Source organism: Galleria mellonella, unplaced genomic scaffold, assembly GCF_026898425.1.
Source record: "Galleria mellonella isolate WM207_F2 unplaced genomic scaffold, CSIRO_AGI_GalMel_v1 utg146, whole genome shotgun sequence".
NCBI lineage: Eukaryota > Metazoa > Arthropoda > Insecta > Lepidoptera > Pyralidae > Galleria > Galleria mellonella.
This window is the reverse complement of record NW_026441999.1, coordinates 5,588,036-5,612,679: the sequence shown is the minus strand read 5'-3', so window position 1 is coordinate 5,612,679 and position 24,644 is coordinate 5,588,036. Positions and strand designations below refer to the sequence as shown.

General features: G+C 35.4%; 2 protein-coding genes across 2 annotated transcripts; one reads left to right on the top strand and one right to left on the bottom strand.

The window, feature by feature from the left end:
- The first annotated feature begins 10,440 nt into the window (after positions 1-10,440).
- On the top strand, positions 10,441-12,130 carry LOC113523254 (60S ribosome subunit biogenesis protein NIP7 homolog). Its single transcript, XM_026909145.3, has 3 exons — positions 10,441-10,615; positions 10,701-10,993; positions 11,920-12,130. Exons 1-3 carry the CDS (start codon positions 10,560-10,562, stop codon positions 12,111-12,113), a joined length of 543 nt encoding a protein of 180 aa, XP_026764946.1. The 5' UTR covers positions 10,441-10,559; the 3' UTR covers positions 12,114-12,130.
- Positions 12,131-13,398: 1,268 nt separating this feature from the next.
- Positions 13,399-24,374, bottom strand: LOC113523240 (uncharacterized). Its single transcript, XM_026909128.3, has 10 exons — positions 24,027-24,374; positions 23,223-23,438; positions 22,356-22,439; positions 22,022-22,132; positions 20,449-20,665; positions 19,694-19,764; positions 18,979-19,095; positions 16,065-16,127; positions 14,650-14,818; positions 13,399-13,659 (listed from the first exon to the last, which is right to left on the bottom strand). Exons 1-10 carry the CDS (start codon positions 24,060-24,062, stop codon positions 13,448-13,450), a joined length of 1,296 nt encoding a protein of 431 aa, XP_026764929.1. The 5' UTR covers positions 24,063-24,374; the 3' UTR covers positions 13,399-13,447.
- Positions 24,375-24,644: the final 270 nt, after the last annotated feature.

The following is a 24,644-nucleotide window of genomic DNA, read 5'->3' as shown; positions in this document are numbered from 1 at the left end:
TAACTAATAAAATATTTTATTTAAATTTTGAACTGGCTTACAAATAGAAAGCTGTTTATTGAAAAAAAAACAAGGGAACATTATGGCGCGTGAAAAATTATTATTGTTCGTTATTCGTCATTGAACAAAAATTATTATTGTTCGTTACTCGTAATTGAAAAAGTAAAATTGTGTTTTTGATTTCCGCACATTGTTTGAAAAAAGTACTATACAAGCCTTGGCTACAACTAGACATTGATGGACTCACGTATGTGTGCCTCGGCTACGCCTCGACCCACATTTGCACGTTCGTTCATCAATGCTGTTCACAGTTGCTGGCCGCTGCAGTAATGTACTATACCATTGAGATGGCATTCTCGCCTAATGATAATTGAACGATGATCAGTTACCGTAACCGAATTCTCAGATGAATTACTATACCATATTGAAAGCGTATTTCGAAGTACTACTACATGTTTTGTGCAAGAAATTCAATTTAGCGGTAAATTAAAAAGAATAGATATTGTAAAGTGATCAACTATGATTTGTTAGTTGATAGTAGAATCTAATATTAATATTGTTATATACTTAACTAAAGTACATTCTAACTTAACCAAAGACACTATGCATTAATAACTTTATATGATTTTTACTAAATAATAAATTTTAAACTTTTTATATTTCCGTCAAATATTGTATGTTTCAAAAGGGGTGAAAAAGTTTGAGAATCACTAATATAGCTTATGGACACTTAGCATTGCCAAAGTGCAGGGGTACACAGTGCGCGTTGCTAATCCTGATGAACCGTTTTTAAACAAATTTTGAGAGACGTATTGTGATACTGATATATAACACATCAGTTTTTTATGCATTTAAAAAAAAAAACACCACATACTGTACTGTAACTGCCACAAATTTAATATTGGTTACTTCATCCTCACCTATTACCGCTCACTGATGCCTTGCCAGCATTACCGTTAGCGCAGGCGGGGTTACTATTCCATCATCATCACCAGAGGGAGACTTTGTACAAAAGTCGATTGCTTGGGTACCTCTGTCCCATTCGTGTTTCTACCGTGAAACAGTTGTGTTTGCATGGCTGTGTTTCGGTTTGAAGGGTTTCGGGATATGGCGTGAATTTACAGGGTTCATAGGAATAACACCTGAGTCCTCAGGAATGGCAACGCATGGGGGGTATCATGGGCGAAACAGTATACTCTGTTATGTCCATGGTACTGCTCATGTCTATAGGCGACGGTTACCACTTTCCATCAGGTGGGCCGTCAGCTTGTTTGCCATTCTAAGTTTTATAAAAAAAAAATCCATTAAAAAAATTGGTTACTAGCATGATACTATTATAATAAGTTTATATCAACGATGTTCGCATCTCCAAGTGACCACCGAATGTGTTTTGTTTACGTTACTTACAAAAACTAACAAAAAATACGTGAGAAAATAATTATCTATAAAAACACTACGGTATATTAAATTACTACACGTGTAACACTTTATTTACCAATCACCGTCATCATCATATCTACTGTCCACTATTGAACATAGGACTCCCCCAAAGGGGGGGGGGGCGGTCGCCAGTAGTTGTCATGCTTGGCAGACAAATTGACAGTCACAGTTAAGCCTTGCGTATGTTTTTTTTTTGTGAAAATGGTATGGTAACCCCGCCTGCGCTAACGGGATACGCTGGCGGAGCATCAGTGAAGGGTGATCGATGAGAATGAAAACAGGCCAGTTAGCCCATCATGATGAATTCATCAGGAATTAACTATGGTAGTTTCCAGGGAGAACCGCGAGGAGGTCGACCTGGTTGGGTATATTGCTAGCAATGGGATTCTCAGTCTTCATTACTAACAATCCCTTTCCCCCCGCCTTGCGTATGTTTAAAGAGGAACACTGCTGCTCATCCCTTGACGATTAAGTTCCTTTAGTCGACTCTTACGACACCCACGGGAAAGGAAAAGGTGGCCTATTCTATGCCGGGACCACACGGCAATTATTTACCAATGGTTTATGCAATATTCATTTATTAATATTAATAAACCGTATTTATATCAAATCAGTCGTTTTAAAAGTAGTCAGCGCCTCTCTCTTAGAAGTCGCAAAGAGGTAAATTTCTGAAACTCGCAAGAGTCTTTGCGCCCTCTCTACGGAGAAAGGACCCATGCGTGAATGTGATGCGAATAACGAATTCCATACATTTTACTGTTTTAAAAGCCGTAACTATACGTAAATAACTATACATAAATATACTCTTTGACTTAGGTACCTATTATTTCACTATCGATCGAAACTGCGAGTCGAGAACTCGAGGTGTAGCATTTTAGATTCGCAATACAGAGGCATAAAAGTGTCAAAGTAATCTATAGTACAGTTATTCATATTCATGACATACATATAAAGTTGTTTTGTATTCCATATATAAAAAAAAATTAAATTATATTACTTGCTTAATCTTTAAGTTATGTGGAAGCAAATAACAAAGATCTTGGGGAACAAATAAGAACTTTTTTTATACCACAAAAGTAGCAAAAAAAAGCATACAGCCAGTCTGAAAGTAAATGGTCACTGTAGACAATAGATGCCTGCAATACTAGAGGAATGAAAATGATTTAACTATAGCCGATATCAAATTAATTTCCTAAACTATGTCAAACAAGAATCGAACGTACCGGGTTCAATTCTCGGTCGAGTCTTCAAATACGCGAAACAACGTCTGTCTACCACGGCGCTGCGAAGGTCATCCTATTTATACACATGTTAGATTTTATGGCCTATCTCTACACATTGAAAGTTGCCTTGCCACTACCATAGATAAATATCCCACGACGGACATAGATGGATATAAACGACGCGAATACATCAATCAATATGAAAACTCAGCGTTTCATATTTTTTTACTCAAGTAATACGATGTTATAAAATCGATTTATTCATATTAAACCTACTTCCATACCAAAACCAAATCGTTTTGAAAACACCTACTATATGTGACGTTTTATCTGTCAATTTATAGTCCCGATCAAAATTGTACTGTAATCAAAATAGGCTCTCAAAATTTTTATACGTAAAATAGTACGGAGGTGCGATATCTGTTAGAAAGAAAGAAAAATATTTATTTCGCGCATATCATGTATATCGCAGTTACAACAAAAATATAAACAAATAACTTATATCTAATTAGGAATTATGCGACCAAAATTGTCACCACTCAGCTAAGTGTCAAGGCATTCATACATAATGCCTAAACGCTAATTTTCTATGGAACCATGAGAGTGGTAGATGGCGCTACCGACGATTAGCAATATTCTGGTGTTGTGATGTATATACATATGTATATAATTTCATGTGGTTTTATGTACATAGTTATTTTTGTGTATACTCTAATTAAAAAACCCATATCTATTATGTCATGAACAAATCTTTGTGCTCCGATATCAAAAGCATAGACAATTTTTTTTTCTATATAAAAAGTTACATGTTTACATACCTCCAAATTGACTTTGACGGCAGCACAATCATTTTCTATCACCTCCTCCACTTGTCCGTTTTCGTACTCTTCCACTGGTAGCGCTGGGTACAATTTCCCACCGGCGCCGCCGATACTCAGTAAAGTATCATCCTCAGTTGGCAAAGCAGGGTACAGACCACCGATTAAGGGTTCAGAACTGCCCTGTTTACTGGACCCTTTGCCCCTCTCATTATCAAGAAACCCTCTCACAGCTGCTGACCCACTAGCAGCTCTATGCCAACCCCATCCATTCGCACGAAAGTTTTTAGGATAGTAATTAAACATTTTCCACAATACAATATTACGATACGACCGCGTTTACACAGATGTTTCCGTCCAGAAATAGCGCGTGCGCTCTCAAGCACAGACCGAAACTGAATGAGTGTTTATTGTTTATCTGAAACAAAGAAATTCAGTATTTATAATATGCATTATTTACTGTTTGATGAACTAACTTCTTCACTACATTATTCTTGTCTGCATTATGCTGAAAGAACAACGCGCGAACATACTTGTAAAATTGTTCACGAATGCAACAAAAGAATAGTCTTAGCACATTTACATTTAACAAAAATTAAATCAATATAGAAAGAAAAACAAAAATTCTCTCCACATGAAAAGTCTGATCAATTAATCGGGCTCCAAGCTAGATACTTTAATAGGCAGACAAAAGCATCGAGTGCCAACAAACTCCATCCTGACACAAATCTTTTGTCCAAACAATGAAATCACTCTGACTACCCTATCTGAGATTACATGTATAATGTATACATTTAACTGTAAAGTGTTGGCAATGCTTACTCTACTACTATTGAGTGATAGAAGCCAATAGAAGGAACATTTATGTTTGGTAAGTTAAAAATATTGGTTCGAATCCTTTTATAAGATATTTTCAAGATATTGTCTATTTTTTTTTTTTTACTAAAACTGCTGCAAAAAAAAAAACAAAAATGAATAAATTCAACTATATTTGGATAAAGTATCTATTTTCTTAATTTAAAAACTTTGTAAATACTAAACTACATTAATCTCATTTGTGTTCTGGCAAATACGCCTTTTTCTCAAATTCGAATATGTTTATAACTCGAGTTTAAAAAAAAAATAGTCAATTCAGTCTTTGAATTTGGACAATTGGAAAAACCGAAATAACATACAAAAAACAACAGGAAAAATCAAAAGCAATAACATGAAAAAGTTATCGCCTCGAAAGCAAAAAGTTTTTTGATATTTATAATAATATTTAAGTGTTAGCAGTCTATTTATCAGCAATTCATTCATGCAGACTGTTCCGGGCCACGTTCTTGACTTTCCTACACGACATGGGTGCCTAATGACTCCCAGCATATTTTATTTGACCATGTAAGTATGTCATGGTCTTTCCATCCTCCTTTATCTCCTATCTAAATACAGCTACTTAATCGCAAAAATGTTTATTGCAAATATAATGATCCGGTTTAGGTAAGACCAAATAATAATTTATGAAACCAGAGGGAACAGAAACCTACCATGAAATGTTTTCCGAAATTTCGGAGCCAAACGAAACAGAAATTTGATGTTAAAATTACATAATACATGCCGTTTGGAAATATTAAAAATGTTAAAATATTGTTCCTTTGGACTTTTATGATAGGATGTATGACGAACGAAATGTTAAACTCCATTTATTGGTTAAATTTTGATATAAACGAAAACACGAAATTGAGTCCGAAATTTCGGAATTTCATTTCATGATAGACTCGCTGTTATATACTTTTGTTGTGATCCATACATTTGTCCTAAACAGAAAAATTATAGTGAAACTGATAAATACGGAGTAATTATAACAAAATTTTAATGATCATCACCTTACTCGTACCGTCATAGAAATTCACGTGAATTCACGTCACAAATGAGTCATTGCCGACAAAGGTTGGAAACAAGGAAGGAAAGTGTAATGACTCCCAGTCACCGCAAGGCCGTACGGCGAGACGAAAATCGTTTACTTTTATTTCTAGGCTAGCTAGTTGGCTACAACTAGCCACAGAATAAACAAAGACTAAGTATAACGTAACGTAACCAGAAGACACGTGGTAAACAAATCTTAGAGCAAAAATAATTAACATTGGAAAGGCGGAGGGTGCTGATTTTATTTAATAAATAAAAATGTAAATGCACCAATAAGGTATTATTTGTATAGGTTTTATTTATAATATTCTTTATTGCATTTGAAAAAAAAAGACACAGACAAGATATTTTCTATTAAATTTGAGCGCGTTCGCAGAAAATTTCACTTGATCTTAAGAGACGGTCTAAGATGTTATACGCCTCACTCTTGCCTTAAAAACACCATGTTAAAGGAATTTAGAAACAGACGCCGGAAGAAAAACCAACAATTTTGCTGTTCGCATTAAAAACGATAAAGGAAAATTCTTAATACGAATAATTGGAACGTCAAAGCGAAATTCTTAGTACAAATATATGGAACGTCAATCATAAAGGGGTGAAACTGTTCCCGGTGCCTTGTTGTTCGATGGTGGAAGTATGCGGGAAAAATAAGGTCATGTAATTCCTGCACACACTCTCCAAAATGCAATCCATGTGAATGTTAATGTGAGAAAGACTCTGTTTTCCGCACTTAGCCTCTCATTTGGGCCGTTGTGCGTATGAGTCGTGGCTAGTACAGCCAACCTAGCTCCGCCCAGAAGCGCAGAAGCTTCGTGAGTTCTTCACAGGCCTCACGGAGCGACCTCACCGTTCCGAGGATTTCTAAATGTTGATGGGCCACAGCCTCACATTCCAGGATTACGTGAGCAGCCGTTTCTTCAGCGTCGAAACAGCCTCGACATAGAGGGCTGTCCGTGGCTCCTATTGTGTATAAATGTTTGTTTAATGGACAATGGCCCATTATTGTCCCTATCATTATTTTGAGGTTTTTTCTATCTAGATGTAATAAACGTTTTGATAGTCGTTGATTCAACGTAGGTACGGCCAATTTTGATTGTCTGCAATCAGTAGCCTGTATCCATCTTTGGTTTTGTATGTCAGCGGATCTTTGACGAATCCACATTCGAAATTGCGTGAACGGAAGAGGAAGAAGTGGATACGGGCCTACCACCCTCGTTCCTGAGCCTCTTCTGAATGCAATCCATAAAATACCAACAAATAATCCACCATTCGGTGAGGATGAAGTCAGATCAAGTAGTCCAACGCAGATTATTGTCACTATATCAGACATTAATTGTCTATTGTTGAACATAGGCCTCCCGGGGGGAAAGGGATTGTTAGTAATTGAGACTGAGAATCCCATTGCTAGAAATATACCCAACCAGGTCGACCTCCTTGCGGTTCTCCCTGAAAACTATCATGGTTAATTCCTGATGAATTCATCATGATGGGCTAACTGGCCTGTTTTCATTCTTATCTATCACCCTTCACTGGTGCTCCGCCAGCATATCCCGTTAGCGCAGGCGGGGTTACCATACCATTTTCACCCAAAAAAAAAAACACGGGCCTCCCCCTTGGGAGGTTTTACCAGTAGTTGCCACGCTTGGCTGACAGATAGACAACCGCAGCTAAGCTTTGATGATGTTTTAAGAGGGAAACGGTGGCCCATAACAACCAACCGACGCAGATAATTCATTAGAATTTATCCACAATGGTTTCCAGAAAGAACCGCTTAGAGGTCCACCTAAAGTATTCTAGCAATATGGCCACCAGTTGCGTGTCCCTAGCGGCGATGGAGAGACCTTAGAGTTCCAAAACTCGCGGCCAAAGTGGCTGACTGCAGCTAGTAAATAACCACTCCTTCATAATTAATCTTACAGTAATGGGTGTGGTACGCAAATTACATTGGGCAAGGACAAGACCACTCCCATGGTAAACCCAGTAGTCGTTATCGAGTGACCTACAGACCTACATCAGGAAGTATGCAACACTATGGTATGAAAAAAATACATTAAAATACCGTTATTTTTAGTAAAAGATAAATTTTAGTAATGTATTATGTGATAATACTTTTTAAGTGACTTCGTATAGGGATCGAACAGCCTCATTGCTAGCAATATACGTTATTAGGTCGACCTCCACGCGGTTTCCCCTGGAAACCATCTTGCTTAATTCTATATGAATTCGTCACTATGGGCCAACTGACCTGTTCCCTCCTCATTTTTCATCACGCACTGGTGCCCCGCCAGCGTATACCGATAGCGCAGGCGAAATTTACCATTCTATTATCATCCAATTAAAAAAAAGTTCCAATAACTCTTGTTTAACTAACACAATATGTTTTGTACTTCTAAAACGATTTTAGTAATTCTTTTTTACAAAGACAGTTTACTCCCTTACTGGTCTCATATTAATTTTGTTGCAATTAAAGTTTTTACGGAGCAAAAATATTTTTCTAAAATTTTCGTCGTTATTAACATATTTACATAAAAGTGACTTCAAAAACTACTTACTTGTTTTTTAAATATAAAATATACAACCAAATATACAAATAAATTCATCAAAGAATGTAGGTATTAACTTAAAAGACATAGGTGGATTTAAGGGGGGCTTGGTAGGCCGTGCCCACCAAGTACACCACAAGGTGGACACCCTCCTGTTCACCTCCGCTCCCATCCTACAGGACGGAAACCAGACATTCTAAACTGCTTCACGCATATCATGATGAACACGAAATTTCACGAAGACATATCTGAGATACATCATGTGCATTTTTTAAAGATCAGCGCCCCCCTACCTCCCCCACTCTTATGAATAATCTTAAATATGCCGGTACTAAAGGACAGCTTAACCTTTTGTATCCGATACAAAGTTCCGCGCCTTGACTTCACATGAAACCAGTTTAAAACAAATCCTGATCTCGGCAATAATCCGTAATAAATATAGTAATATTTCTTACGAAAAACAGGGGACCACCTGACTGGGGGGAAGGGATTCTTAGTTATGGGGAGGTTAGTCCCCATTGCTATCAAAATACACTACCAGGTCGACCTCCACGCGGTTCCCACTAGAAACCATATTCATTGATTTTATTTCGTCGAGCGCAGGCGGGTTTTCCATTCCATTATCATCCACAAAAAAAACAACACATAGTGGGGAAAAGGGATTGTTAGTAATGGGGAAATTAGTCCCCATTGGTATCAAAATACCCTATCGGGTCGATGAAACTATCGTGACTAATTTATCGTTGAATTTGTCACGATGGGTTAACAGATCTGCCTTTTCATCCTCACCTATCATCACCTCTTACTGGTACCCCGCCAGTGTATACCAATAGCGCAAGCAGGTAAACCCGCCTGCGCCATGCCATTTTCACCCAATAAAAAAAGAAACAATAACAACACATGGTAGAGTCAGTCATAGTAATAATTTACACATTAATAAAAGAAATGCATTATATGTACCTAAATAAAATTTATTTATCAGTAGTGGTCATACATATATAAACTTGGTACATAACGACAGTTAGTGGCTAGCCTAAATCACCTAAATAATTAGGAAACACAGCCGTCTGTAAACTATGTATGCAATTTATACATATGCGTGTATGTTTGGTTATGTTATCGCACTCATAGTACAAAATCGTTGTAACTTAAAATTACACAAATTCGAGATATTACCATATTTTGCATACAATTCTCTGCTTATAAATAAAATTATCATACAGAATAAAATAATATTTTAGAAGTGTTTATTTATATTATTTATATATACATAATAACTAAAAAATATAACATAATACCTAAAAACTTTCCCATTGTTTACACATATCACTATTGAGAACAAATCACTGATATCGAACATTTTCCCTTGAACTTTTCATGGATATTAGTGAATTAAACTTTTTAGAAAACTATTCTCAGTATAAAACAGACCTAACTCAAAAATATCAATTATTTTCTTTTTTGATGCTTTCAGTAATAAATGTCATGTAATTATTAAATTCTGATAAAATCCATATGGATATGAATACAAAAAAGTAACTTTTTTATAAATTAGCAAAACAAATCTTGACGATTCTGAAAAATGTCACTTATGAAGTTATCGTTTTTCTATCATACCTAGTGCGTTGTGTTTACATCACTTCAAGGGCGCTCAATGCATGTTTTAAACAAGAATATCTTATTATTAAATTAAACATAATACTTTTTTAATTGTAAAAAGCATGTTTCTATACATAGAATATGATAATACGTTTAACTTTTCTAAAATAACAAGTTATTTTGGATAAATATAAGTTGTTAAAAAATAATACAAAAATACTTACCTACCTCCACTACAATATTCGGCAAAAAGTACTCTTTTAGTACCTATTCGGCATTCGGCTACTCTCAACTCATGTGAATGAAAACGCAAGTGATCATTCGATTGATAAAAACATGATTGAATGAAAGCTGGGAAACCATAGACTAAGGATAGCACTATTGTTATTTTTAGGATAGATAAGAACACAAACAAAATAGTAGGTATACTGACTAGTATGCTAAAAATATACTACATTGTAACCAATGAAATTGGTTTATTGTATGTATTGGGCCTTTCATAGTAATGAAAATAAACACAATATAATAAATAAAACATGTATTTATATAATAATTATCTGATGAGAACATTAAGTGGAACATCTTTTTAAACAATTTTAGGTACCAGATTTGGACTAAAAATTTGAAATTTTGTAGAAATAAAATAAATATACTAGAGGAATTTTAGATACACTTCTTAATCTATGCTGTTTCTTCTCTCTCACACAACACACATACATATACACACACCTAAAAACAAACTAAAATTATACATTTTTCTTCAATGGTAGTCGGTGGCTATTTATATTTTTACAGTGTCATTTATAAGGGTCCTAGAAAAATGTTATCATTTCAATTTAAAAACCATTTCATTTTGCATGGATACGTGAATAGCACTTTTATGGCACTCTGTTTCTTTGAGTCGGCTTTAATATAATCTGTTAGTCATATACTGTCAATGTCATATTCACATGTTTATTACTGCCGCGTGTTTTATAGTTTTATTTGTGAAAAATTAATGAAATAGGTACTTATTACATATTAAAAATACAATGAAAGTGTTATCAGAAGAAAGAACAAGGATATTGTTCGAAAAACTAACAAAATAGTAAGATTAGCAATAGTTGTATAATTGGATTTAATGTTGATTTAATAAATGAAAATAACTAATATTACCTACTTATTTTTTTCAGCATCGGTGTTAATGTAAAACTCTTAATAGACAGACCTGATGGTACATATTGTTTTAGAGAGAAAAAAGACCGCGTTTATTACATATCGGAACGTCTATTACAACTAGCGCAAACTGTCAAACCGGACCATTTAATATCAGCAGGAACATGTTTTGGAAAATTCACAAAGACAAATAAATTCAGATTGCACATAACCGCCCTGAATTATATAGCTCCTTATGCGTCGTACAAGATTTGGGTCAAACCATCAGCAGAACAGCAATTCTTGTATGGCCATCATGTAATAAAAAGTGGTATGTATGACTTGAATTACTTCCAGAAAATTAAGTACATATTTGTTATTATAGGATCAATACAGGAGTAAACTGTTTCAATATAAAAGACAACTTGAAAATTATTATGAAATGGCACAGATATATATAAAACCATAAGAACATACTAAAGAGGACTAAAAATGAAAGTGATAATGTGATGAATGGAATGTAACTGTGTATCTTGGAGATTATTATTTTATTCTGTAATACTCATCTCACATAGAAGTCACAGAAATCTATTCTAAACTTTTGTTAGTAATGCAAATTACCAGTCCTATTGCTAGCAGTATACCCCCTCAGGTCAACCCCTATGTGGTTTCCCCTTGAAACCATCATGCCGAGTTCCAGGTATATTCAACATGATTGGCGAATCTGTCTTTTCATTCTCACTTTATTAGTGCCCCACCAGCACCATTAGCGCACACAAAACCATCATCATATATCATCCATTAAAAAACCCTATTCTGAACTATATAAATAATGACTAAGCCCTGGAAATTGATTTTCTTTCTCAACATACCTTGCTGGATTAACATATAAGTGTGGCACTGGCATTAATATATTTATTTTCCAGGAGGGATATTGTTTTTTCAGAACCAGTAATAGGCATGTGAAAGCTCTAGTGTTGCAGTGACAGTAAAAAAAGAGATCTCTAAGGCATAAGGCACATTATGTCACATGTCTTTGTCGATAATTAAAAGCCTTACACTTTAGAATGGGCAACAGACAATTCTAGAGTAGGCATAGGCTTATAGCCTATAGGCACTTGCTATTAATAAATATCTGGGCGGCATTATTTCGATTAACAGCACATTTGTAATTGCTATAAAGTATTAACGAACTTAAGACTTCTATTTTTGCATAGGAAAAAAACTATTGCTAACATTATTAAATCTTGATTACAGGGTTAGGACGAATTACAGAAAATACCCCCAAACACCAGGGTGTAGTTATATACACTATGTCAGACATACCTATTGGATTTGGAGTTGCAGCTCGAAACACAATGGAGTGCAGACATGCAGATCCATTAGCGACAATTGCTTTCCACCAAGCAGACATTGGTGAATATATACGCTCGGAAGAAACACTCACATAATAAATAACTTTTTAATATTTATATTCTTTTATTATAATAAGATCATACACACAAAACAACCCAACCCAACCAATCACAAATTCTAAAAAAATTTAAATCACAAATTCTACCACACGCAAATGGCATGAATAGTTGAAAAATCAACATTAACATTCCTATTATGAAAGAATAACCACAGTTACAGAATTCTAGTACTTAAGCCTATACACTCGATTATAGGGGAGTAAATAGGTATAGTAATAAAAAAATCTCGGAGACAAGGACATTACTTTCATAAAAGTTAAATGATATACTCATCATAGTATTTAATTCAGTGAAAACTTCAAATATATTGTTGGAAATCTATAGATAAAATCGTAAAAGCTTAAAATCGTTCTCTATAAAGGTTTTTGATGAAGGCTTATATCATAATTTTAATAAGCATGAATGGGTATATAATTATTACATCTGTTCTTTTTTAAATTTACTATTCGATTATGCACCTATGTTGTCATAGTTGTAGAATACCGACGGATCTATATATTTAATCTTTGTCAGATCCGTCAGTAGTCTACGACTATGATGACAGTGTCACTATCTCCTGTTGTATGTGTACTTTTAAGTTTGTGTATGTTTATGTATGTATTTGTTTATGTATATATATATATATATATTTATGTATATATATATATATATATGTATATATATATATATATATGTATATATATATATATATATATGTATATATATATATATGTGTGTGTGTATATACATATATATGTATATATATTTGTTTATATATAATAGTGCACCACCTACCCTTTGTTTTTCTTTCTTTTCTCAATGTTCTCTACCCAAAGGTTGTCTGGAAGAGATTGCTTAGCGATAAGGCCGCCTTTTGTGTCATTTCTTATTACAGTTAAATGAGTTTACTATTTTATAAATGGTGCAATAAAGTGTACATAAATAAAAAAAATATATGTATTTATGTATATCCTAAATACGACCAATATAAATACAACGCCCTATGGTTGGGGCTTATGTCCAGCAGTGGACGGATAATGGCTAAAATGATGATGATGAAGCATAAAATCTGTCACTATGGCCATTATGCATCACCTCACGGTGCTCTATGAGATCAAATTAGGAATTAAAAAAATATTTAGTAGTAATATAAAAATAACTAGTTTGTCTGTAAGGGCATCAACCAATTACTATGAAATTTGGTATACACGAACTATATAAGATGGAGGACTAATTTATTTTTTATCCCAGTAAGTGAGCATATAAGATAAATTTATAAAAACAGACTTATAATATAATTTATTAAAATTATCATTTTAGAGCGGTACACTTTATTCCCAAGGTTCATCCCAATTCTGTTCCGCGTTTTCCTGGCCTTCCTCAGGTTGGTCTTGACCATCATTATCTGGATTCACATCGTCGTCAATCTTTTCTTCTTCCTGACTGTACTCTATCCCATAATTCTCCTTCATTTCCGTTATAAAATTTTCAGAAACTTTAAATACCGGTGTATCTGATGACCTGATTATCAGCTTCCCTCCACCTGTATCATTGATAATATTAGGATTTATTACACTTTGTATTACATATAATATTTTAATACATATTTTCTGCAGATCTTGTACAGTGACATCTATTGCTAAACTAAGCTTATGAACAGAGTTAATTGAACAAAAACTTGTACCTTCCACAAAAACAATAACAATAATAAAGAATAACATCCGAGTCCTCAGGAATGACAACGCATGGGGGGTATAATGGGCGAAACAGTATACTCTGTTATGTCCATGGTATTGTTCATATCTATAGGCGACGTTTACCACTTTCCATCAGGTAGGCCGTCAGCTTGTTTGCCATTCTAAGACGTATAAAAAAAAGGTATTATAATAAATTTCTGAACGGTTACCGATTAAAACTTTTCAAAAATTAATTAGATACTATTTTTTGTTATTAGACGGAATTTTATGGTAGAAAAACACTTGTTTTCTAAATTTTACTCTAAATCTAGTTTCACCAAATGCTACGCGAATATTAAATCATGAATATTAAAATGTGGTAACAATTATTGTTTACAGAATTGAAAACTTAGGTGTTATTCCTCTGTACTCTATAAATTTACTGCCATATCCCACCTTTCAAACTGAAACAAAGCCATGCAAACAAAACTGCTTTACGGTAGAAACACGAATGGGACAGAATGCCCAAGCAAACGAGTTTTATACAAATTTTTCAGCTCTTGCAATTTTATCATAAGAGCTTTTATCCGCAACTTCGTACATATTGCTCTTGCAAGTATGACCACTTAGAGATTTTAAGTTGCACGTTCAGGAATAACTGATAACCACATTCAATTTGGTGCAGTAATTATAGTACTTTGCGTAAACATGCAAACAGATAACAAAAATAAATTATTTGTTTTTTATCGTTTATTATTAAAACTAACAAATCAATTTTCCTTAAACATGTCCTATTTAAAGATATCGTTTAATTACAGATTTATTAGTAAAATAGTGTACACATTGTTCATACTCACCAAGTACTTTGCCATCCATCAGTGTGACGAGTCTTGGGAACTGGGTTATGGGCACAACAAACCGCAATATGTTATACAAACGGTCCGATCTGTGGATCTTGTTCGCTTTAAAGCGCCGCAACACGGGACTCAGCTGGTCTTGAAGAGGTAGGTATGGTTCTCCGTAGACCTGCATCGGAGAGATTGATTATCATCGTACCAAGGTCTAATCTAGTTTTGGAGAGAAAGGGATTGGTAGTTAAGGCGACTAAGGGCTAGAACTAGTTAATAGCAATATAACCAACCAGGTCGACCTCCAAGTGTTCTCCCCTAGAAACCATCGTACTGAATTCCAGATGTATTCATCACGATGAGCTAACTGATCTGTCTTTTTACCCTCATCCATCATTCCTCACTAATGCCCCGCCGGTGTACATCGGTGGAGTACCAGTGAGGGCATACCAATCCATTGTCATCAATGAAAAAATCCAGCTTTTATATAGGCTTAGAGGCTAACGAACATGCGGCACACCTGATGGTAAGTCATTACCGCCCATAGGCACCCGCAACGTAAGAAAAATTGTAGTTGTATTGCCGACTGTTTAAAAAGCAGTATGTGATTTTCTTGAAGATTTCAGTGATATTAATATTACAATATTTGTTCGGAAATACTGCTGCTGGGTTCCATATTTGGTTGTGTGTGGAAGGCAATGTATACAGAAACGCAATGTGCAGGATTACTACTCAACTAGATGGTTGAGAAGAAACTAGCTTCTGGAAGGTTGTAAGATAATGAAATTCAGCAGCTGGTATTAATCGGAGAGAAGGGATTGTTAGTAATGGAGAGGTTAGTGCCCATTGCTATCAATATACCCTATCAGATCGACCTCCACGCGGTTCCCATTGGAAACTATCGTGACTAATTTATCACGATGGGCTAATTGACCTAATGTTATCTAACTGGTGCCCCGCCAGTGTAGACCAATAGCGCAGGCGGGGTTACCATACCATTTTCACCCATTAAAAAAGCTGGTCGCAGAAGAAACGCAACGTCTCAACGCAATGCTAGGGGTTCGAGTTCTAGAGAGCTAAGATCAATCAACTTTTGTGAACAATTATTTTGTATTACATTCCCACAATTGATTGAATAGGTACTTATTATTACTATAACTAAATGGTCACATGTAGTGCAGTTTCAAGAAAATATTCTCCTCCTCAGGCTGTGAAATAAACTTCCTGCCGAGGTTTTCCTTAGAAACAACAGTATAAGGTTCTTCAAAAAAGATATATTAAGATTTCTTCGGGTTCGGCACACGTGACACCCCTAATATTGCAGGCGTCCATAGGCTACAGTGACCATTTACCATCACACGGGTTTTAAGCTTATTTGCCACCTTTATGGTATAAAAAAAATTATTACAATAATTGATACTTACTCGAACTCTCTGGTACTTGTTGGCCGACAGATTTAAGTTGTCCGTTATTGTTTGTTTTATTATCTGAAAAAAAAAAAAATAAACATTTGCCACATTGTATGGTTTCATTTCTCTATCTAAACCTATCACATTACTTTATATTTTCGCAGAATTACTGTTTTATGGGCCATCATAAATTAAAAATACAGTTATTTTGACTTTCATATATTAAAAAATTAATTCATGTTGGTCCTTACAATAAAGATGTCGCTGTGATATTAAATTGAAATTTTAATTTTAGACCTAAGTTTAATGAAATGATGCCCCAGAATCGACCACATTGACAACTTATTTTGCTACTGTTTATCATATTATTTTTTTATGCAACTTAGAATGGCAAACAAGCTGACGGCCCACCTGATGGGAAGTGCTAACCGTCGCCTATAGACATGAGCAGTACCATGGACATAACAGTACACACACATACTGTTTCGCCCATGTACCCCCCATGCGTTGCTATTCCTGAGGACTTAGGTGTTATTCCTCTGTACCCAGTAAATTCACGCCATATCCCACCCTTCAAACCGAAACACAGCCATGCAAACACAACTGCTTCACGGTTGAAACACGATTGGGACAGAGGTACCCAAGCAATCGACTTTTGTACAAAGTCTCCCTCTTAGTGGCATACATAACTATATTTTAATTCATAACTATCCTATGAAATAAACACTTTCATTAACAAATTGTGCCTCTGAATTTATATTAATGGAAACCAGCCTGGTAATGATTACAAAAACTCTTTAAACCTAAATTTTACATAGATATATACATATTGGTCACGCCAGTCTTCCATCTTAAGTATTAATATAAAAATCGCATGTCACGGATGTTTAATCACACCACAGACTAAACTCCGATACCGCTCGACCGTTTCGAAAATTGATTCGTTCGAAAATTATGTAGCTTGAGAGACAGTAAGTATAATTATTGTCCCGATAAGAAAAAATGGAGCCGGTAAGTGGAGGTAGAGTAAAATAACTCGGTCAGCTACATCCTGCAAGAGAGTGACTTGTCTACTAAGCTCCTCTATACAGGATTTGATTTATTTGTTTGTAATGGATAAACATTAAAAAAAAATCTATAAATTTTAAAAATTCTTTCATCTACAGAAAACTACATTACTAGTGAATAACATGAGTTATATTTTATTTTAAAAAAAGATTGTGTTACAGAAAAATCTATTTCAACTGTGACAAAACCAGTTATTATGATTGAAAAACTAACCTACTGAACCGATTTTGATGAAATTTCTATTGAATCAATCTGTAAGTATCTGTATAATGTCCAGGTTGTCTGTAAGAGATTGCTTGTAGCGATAAGGCCGCCTTTTGTATATGCACGTTCTGTATAAATACTCCTTGTATACATCTTTACTGTGCGCAATAAAGAGTTTATTATTATTATTTTTTAAATTTCACTAAAATTCTCATCTCCCCTCTTAAGGAGAGGAGATGGCAACTAACCCCCGGCAGAAGCACAGTCGGCCGGGGTTCAGGGCCCCAGGGAGAGAAACCGGCGTACAATGCGGGCAGAATCTAAGAGCACCGCTTTCTGCATCTTTCCCGGAAGTGAACCGCCTCTGAATCCCAACCGTCTGAGATGTTGTTCGAGACTGGTTGGGATAAGACCGTTCACCGACATAACGATTGGGATGATTTCGGTAGATGTCACCCCCCACATTTCGGTCACCTCGTGAGCCAGGTCGAGATATTTTCTCTTCTTCTCGGTTTCGGCTTTCACGAGGTTCTCGTCATGCGGTATGGTGACATCCACCAAAAACACCCTCGAGAGTGCCCGATCCATCACCACGATATCAGGTTTGTTCGCAAGAACGGTCCTGTCCGTGATGATGGATCGGTCCCAGTAGAGCCTTACGCTGTCGCTTTCGAAGACCGGCTGGGGCTCATACTTATAGTACGGCAACCTCTCATTCGCGAGGCCGTACTTCAGAGCTAGCTCTTGATGGAGTATTTTGGCTACCTGGTTGTGTCTGTGCAAGTACTCAGTGTTGGCAAGAGCTGAACAACCCGAAAGCACATGTCTGAGTGACTCTCCGGGATGGCGACATGCTCGACAGATGTCCTCAGTGCCATCCTTCAGAATGTGCTTTCGGTAATTGTTCGTCTTAACCACCTGATCCTGTATTGCACAGACAAAACCCTCGGTCTCTCCGAAGAGATCACCGAACTGTAGCCAGTGCACGGAGGTTTTCGTGTTTACGTACGGCCCGTGAAGGGCTTTGAAGAACCTTCCGTGCAACTCCTTCTCTTTCCATACGGCCTCCCGCTGAGAGGTACCCAAAACTTCGGGTTTTCGCCAGTCCTCTTTAGCCAGAGAAAGAGGGGTGAATCCTTTGTCACATTCTATGACCTCTCTATGCAAACCCTCGTCTCTTTTCTCCAGAAAATATGTCCTGAGGCTGTCAATCTCGCGGTTGTGCATGGTCTTAACGCTTAACAAGCCTCGACCACCAGCTTTCCGCGGGATATACAGCCTCATGACTGACGATTTCGGGTGATGCATTCTATGGAGGGTCATAGTTGTGCGGACTTTCCGATCCAGGGCTTCGAGTTCGGTTTGATTATTATTTGAGTATTATTATTATTATTATTATTATAACTTGTATCTATATAATAAGCATTATGAGATATAGTAACTATTGAGTAATTTATAGCAGCAGCTGGGTAGGGTAAGTAGCGTTAGGGTGTGGTAACTCATATTTTTGTGAAGAAACAAACATAAAAAAACAAACGAATTGAGAACCTATTTCTTTTTGAAATTGGTTAAAAAATTAGAGATCTACCTGTATACACATGGAAAGCCTGGAGGGGTCAACTAGTATTATTATAAAACAAAAGAGAAGCGGTCATACCATTGGTATATACATCGCGATATTTTTAAGCTCCAGCCGCACTTTTCTCCGAGCGATAACCTCTTCGGAGGCACCTGTTGCGTCTTCAATTTCCAGACCCTTTATATGATCATTGACCTGCAATAAGATTACTTATATGTATACTCTACATTCATATATAATACATTATTGATTATTGGAAATTTTTCAAAAGAATAAAAATTATGAATGTTCGAACTACACGTTAAGCAAAATTTTTTATTTAAAAAAAAAAAAACTAGCGAATTAAAATCACCCAAGTTGGCAACCCTTTTTGTTTATGGTTTGTGGGGAATTCCTCGAATGTATTGTAAGTCATTTATTTATTTTGTTTTCGTTATCAGTATTAATTAGTGTTGTGACTTTTAGATAAAAATTTAGATTCAAGACTTCAGTGTTATGTAACGTTTAGGGTGGGGGGGGGTGATAAACTATGTTACGACGCGTTACACGAGGAACAGGAAAGGTCACAACTTTCCAAAATTGCATTATTAAAATATTACTTAAATGTCCCATAAACAGGTCATTTTATAGCATTTTGTTTTATTTGTATTTAATACAAAAATCCACAACTCTCTTAAAAATAATTTACATGCTAAGTCTCTTATAAATACAGTCGATAATGGTTTCTGATTATATAAACACGAAAATTATAAGTCTAAATAAAGCATGTTAGTTTTAGTTTTGGTTAGTTTACCTTTCTCGTTATCTTGTCCGTATATCTGCTGCCTATTGAATGCACTTTATCCATGGGCACGTTATCAATAACTGAAATTAAACTGTTCATAAATAATTCACATGGTGCACAAACCTGAGCCCTCTTGAGGGGGCTGAGGAACTCGTCGTCGTTTGGCATAAAAATAAAAACGGGTTAACAAAATTGAAAATTATAATAAAAATAATATTATACACAAACCGTTTCCCGCGGGTTCGGCCGCTTGAATCAGAATATTAAGTCTCCCATATATTCTACCCGTGTACCAAATTTCAAATTCGTTTAGCCATTTAAACGTAATTTAGTACCAAAAACTAACATACATTTTTACAAATCTCAAATTTATAATACTTATATATATATTTTTCAGATTTGTATAAATTCTGGGACCTGTCAGTGCACATTATATATATAAAAAAAACTTCTATACCAGAAAACTACTTAATAAATTAATTTCATGTCATTTTATCTAATAATCATAACCTTCAAGAAAAGAGCATATTCCTTTTTAAAAGGCCGGCAGCACACCTGCAATGGCGTTGGTGTTGTCTGTGATCATGGGTGGTGGTAGTCACTTACCATCGGGTGAGCCGCATGCTCGTTTGCTCCCTATGTTGTAAAAAAATTCTCCTACTTTTATTTTTTTTTTTTTTTATTATTTGAGATGCTGTACAATGACTTGCCTCAATATGAGACATCTCCATTTGCCATGAACAAATAAATAAAAAACAAAGTACTTTTAGGCTCGGCGTGCACAGAAATCAATTCATTCTCTTGTATCTGAGAGCGGGGCACGCCCTCAGCGTCTTCGATGGTATGCAAAGTGGACATGATCATTTGAAAGTCCCCGGTGTGAGGGTGCATCTTCCGGTAGAGCTTGCTGAGATGGAAACCACCTTGAGAGACCGCAGTACTGTCCGAATCTGATATTTGTTTAAGACGTTCCAAAATTATCTGGAAATGTAAAAATTGTTGGAAATGTATTCATGAAGTTAATAGTTCCTTTAATGTGTATAGGCGATGGTTAACACTTTTCATCAGGTGGGCGGTCAGCTTGTTTGTGATTCTATTCGGCAAACAAACAGACTGTCCACCTCATGGAAAGTGATTTCATTGTATATATACATGTATAATGGAATTTTTATTTAATGTAATAACTACCGGTAGAACTTAATGTGTAATTTGATCGAAAAAACTCGACTAGTTTTAAGACTATCCCGAATCCTTAGTCCTGAGCGGAATTTTATTGTCAATTCAATTGTTTACTGTTAATTTTAATAATTAAACAATTGTCAGAAACGACAAACATAGTAAGTTCATAAATATATATTATACATTATACACATATATATAATTTTATATATACGAGGTCTGTCCGGAAAGTTCGTATAAAAGTGTTCTGGAATGCGAGAAAGAGGAGTGGGGAGGCCAGGTAAGCGCAGGACCCCTTCCTTATGTCCCTAACAATGCTTCAGTTCTGGTCTGACCGCCGTGCGGTGCGAACTGGCTTGTCACGCCATCTGTGAAGTTACCTCTTAACGAAACCCCGTCGGCATGGAGCCCGCTTCCGTTGAAGAGCAGCGCGTCGTAATCAAGTTTCTCTCGAAACTCGGCAAGAATGGCCGTGAAATTTTTGCCGATCTAATTCGATAAGACATCCGGGGAACCACGAACAAAAAAATCAAGAAAATCCCGCTCAAATGTCAAGACAATGTTGATTGTTTTTTTCGATGTTCGGGGGATTGTCCATCAAGAATTCGTCCCTCCAGGCCAGACAGTTGATGGAAAATTCTACGTCGATGTGCTCAGACGCCTCAAAGCTCGTGTGGCACGAGTTCGTCCAGAATTGGCGCGAGAGGGGCGTTGGATTCTTCACCACGACAATGCCCCTGCCCACACCTCTCTTGTTGTCCGTGAGTTTTTGAGTAAAAATTCCATTACGGTGACCGAACACCCCCCCTATTCGCCGGATTTGGCCCCGTGTGACTTCTTCTTGTTCCCAAAAACCAAATTGGTACTTCGGGGGCGGCATTTGGGGGACATAAATGAGATAAAAAAAGCTACGACGGGGCAGCTGAGAAACCTACAACCAGAGGACTTTCAAGGAGCCTTCTCACAGTGGAAACGGCGTTGGCACAAGTGCATTATGTCACAGGGGGAGTACTTTGAAGGGGATAAAAATTGATTTACCTGAATAATTGTAAAATAAAATTTTTAAAAAACTTTTATACGTACTTTCCGGACAAACCTCGTATATATATATATATATACACAATGAACACAATTTTTAAGGATAAGACTATACATTACCCGTGCAATATCAGTCAATAACTTGTGTTTGCTCTTCTCACTGAGCTCTAGCAAACCAGTGAACTTGAATTGTAACTCTGACAATAGTTCATTGTGCGTGGTACTCAGAACCTGATAAACAAAACATATTGTTACTACAAAATATACTGCTCATGTCTATACGCGACGATTACTATTTTCCATCAGGTGGACCGTCAGCTTGTTTGCCATTCTAAGTTGTATAAAGAAATAAAATTTAAGGGAGACTCTGTTAGCGAAATTGGACGAATAGGGATCAAACCATCAATCTGAACAATATTAAGTCAGTTATAATAAGAAATAATAACGTTCTTACTAATGTAGGCTCAATAGTGTCTAGTGTTTTCTTTTTACGCATTGTCTTCTTTGTTACATCCTTCCGTTTCGTGGACATTGGCAACTGAAAGCAAAATATAAACAAATTATTGTATGTAATGTATGGAAACATAAGTGAAAATACAGGGTGCAATGGCAACATTTAATATTCAGGAATGGCAATGCATGTGTACTGTGGGTGTGCCAGTATGTTTACTGATGTCCATAGTGTTTCACATATTTTTATTATTTCAGCCCATAACTCTCCACTGTTGAAAATAAGCCTTCCCCATAAGGTGAGTTTTACCAGTAGTTGCCATACTTGACAGGCCGAATGGCAACTGCAGTTAGGCTTTGTGATGTAAGTTTATACATTAAAAGCTTTTATAAAATAGAAAATAATTTTTAATGACTACCATAATGTACTAATTGAACTGACTTCATCCTTACCTATCATTTTTTACTGATACCCTACCCATATAAGCCAACAATGCAAACACAGTTACCATTCCATTATGATACAATAAAAACTCTGTGACCAATGGATGAATAAAGTTTTTTAATAGGTGTAAATGGAATAGTAACCCTACCTGCACTATCAGTATATGATAGTGGGGAACTAGTGATAGATGTTAGACGAGGATGACGGCAGGTCAGTTGTCCCATCTTGAATAATTCAACAAGAATTAAGCACTAGTTTTCAGGGGGTACTATGTGGAGGTCAACCTGATAGGGTATATTGCTAACAGTGGGGCTGTTAGAACTCGTTACTGAGAATCTCTTTCTCCCTGATAAACAAATTTCACCAAGAATTCCTTTATACCATTCTAGTAAGGCAACTTAAAAAAAAACTAAAATTTTTACTTACATCAGGTACATGGTCAGGTATGAAAGCAGAGAGATTGGCCTTCTTAAAGTCATGCCTGTTAATTACATTCACCACCTGTGCGGCATTTAAATATTTTGCAAGTTTTAAATAGGCAACTTTACACTGCTGGCGCCGGGTACTGGGCTGAAAGTTTATAGCCTGAAACTGGCCCCTTACCACTTTTGCCAAAACCTTCACCAGCCCTTTCAGGTCCCACTGTAATGTAAAAATTTATTATAATAAGATTATTGCTGGCAGTTTGCCTAGCTGGCCTTTTTATTTTTATATTATTCTTTTTCAATTTTTTTTAAACCTTTTTTCTGTGAGTTCAAATATACAGTTTAGATGGCAGAAATGATACTAATAAATTAAATGTAAATAATCATTTTTACAAATTATACTATATTATTTATGGGCTGTTAGATGCTAAGTATTAAATTTAGGTATAACCAACTCATATACCAAAAACCATCCATAAGGATACCCACTGACCCAATTTCTTTCAAATTTTTCTGACATTTAAGCAATTAATAGCCCTGCAATTATTGTTTTCTACAGAAAAAATTTTTAATTAAATTAACTTAATAATCATTCAGATTTAGATCGAAAAACAGAACATAATCATAAGACTTCTCATGATCTGATGGTTAGGTAGAAATCGTTCATTGGGTAGCCTTATATTATATTTCCACTATTTGTATTAATTGTATTCTATAAACAGTATATAATCCAAAGAAGATTATGATTTTTTTTTTAATTAATAACAATAATTCTGCATTCTTAATTTAAAAAGTTGGTACTTACTTTTTTAGGAACACCCTGAACGGCTATTACTGTCATATCGAAAAAAAAAATATGTTTTTTATCGTAATATTTATTAATAAAGTAGAGTGTATGTATAAAAGGTAGCCCGGTATATATTTATTGTTTGTTTACACTCTAGGTTTGCTTTAACTAGGTTAGAATCAATGAATAACTGTTCAATACGACCATAAAATTGATAATCACTGCACTAAAGAGAGGTTTCTTAAAATCTAAAGATGTAGTCTTATTTTATATCTAATTATAGGCTTAATTTGTAAAAAAGATATTCCCAAATACGAATAGGAAAATAGTTGACAAAAAAATTGTCGAATAGTGATGGAACGTTATTTGATGTTTAAGTAAATATGTTATAATCGATGATCAACTCTATTGGATAAACATCAATCGATTATAAATCAGTAATTGATAGGAGCATCATACTCAATAATATTACTGATATTCGTTTTCTTTTTTTTCCATCATAAAAGTCACTAATAATCGAGTGTATTAAATTAATAATTTTATATAACCAATTATAAACAACAATTTTATTATAACTGTATCAATAACTATTATAAAAATAGGTAAATGTAATTTAATCGATAGTAATTTCTATAC

What these genes read in the sequence shown, in the direction of transcription:
- LOC113523254 (XM_026909145.3), top strand. Translation starts at nt 10,560, where the DNA reads ATGAAAGTGTTATCAGAAGAAAGAACAAGGATATTGTTCGAAAAACTA. An exon ending in TTCGAAAAACTAACAAAATA is followed by an intron (nt 10,616 to 10,700) that starts GTAAGATTAGCA and finishes TATTTTTTTCAG; the next exon opens with CATCGGTGTTAATGTAAAAC. An exon ending in CCATCATGTAATAAAAAGTG is followed by an intron (nt 10,994 to 11,919) that starts GTATGTATGACT and finishes TCTTGATTACAG; the next exon opens with GGTTAGGACGAATTACAGAA.
- LOC113523240 (XM_026909128.3), bottom strand. Translation starts at nt 24,062, where the DNA reads ATGACAGTAATAGCCGTTCAGGGTGTTCCTAAAAAA. An exon ending in TGTGCACGCCGAGCCTAAAA is followed by an intron (nt 19,765 to 20,448) that starts GTACTTTGTTTT and finishes GTTTAATTTCAG; the next exon opens with TTATTGATAACGTGCCCATG. An exon ending in TCGCGATGTATATACCAATG is followed by an intron (nt 16,128 to 18,978) that starts GTATGACCGCTT and finishes TTTTTTTTTCAG; the next exon opens with ATAATAAAACAAACAATAAC.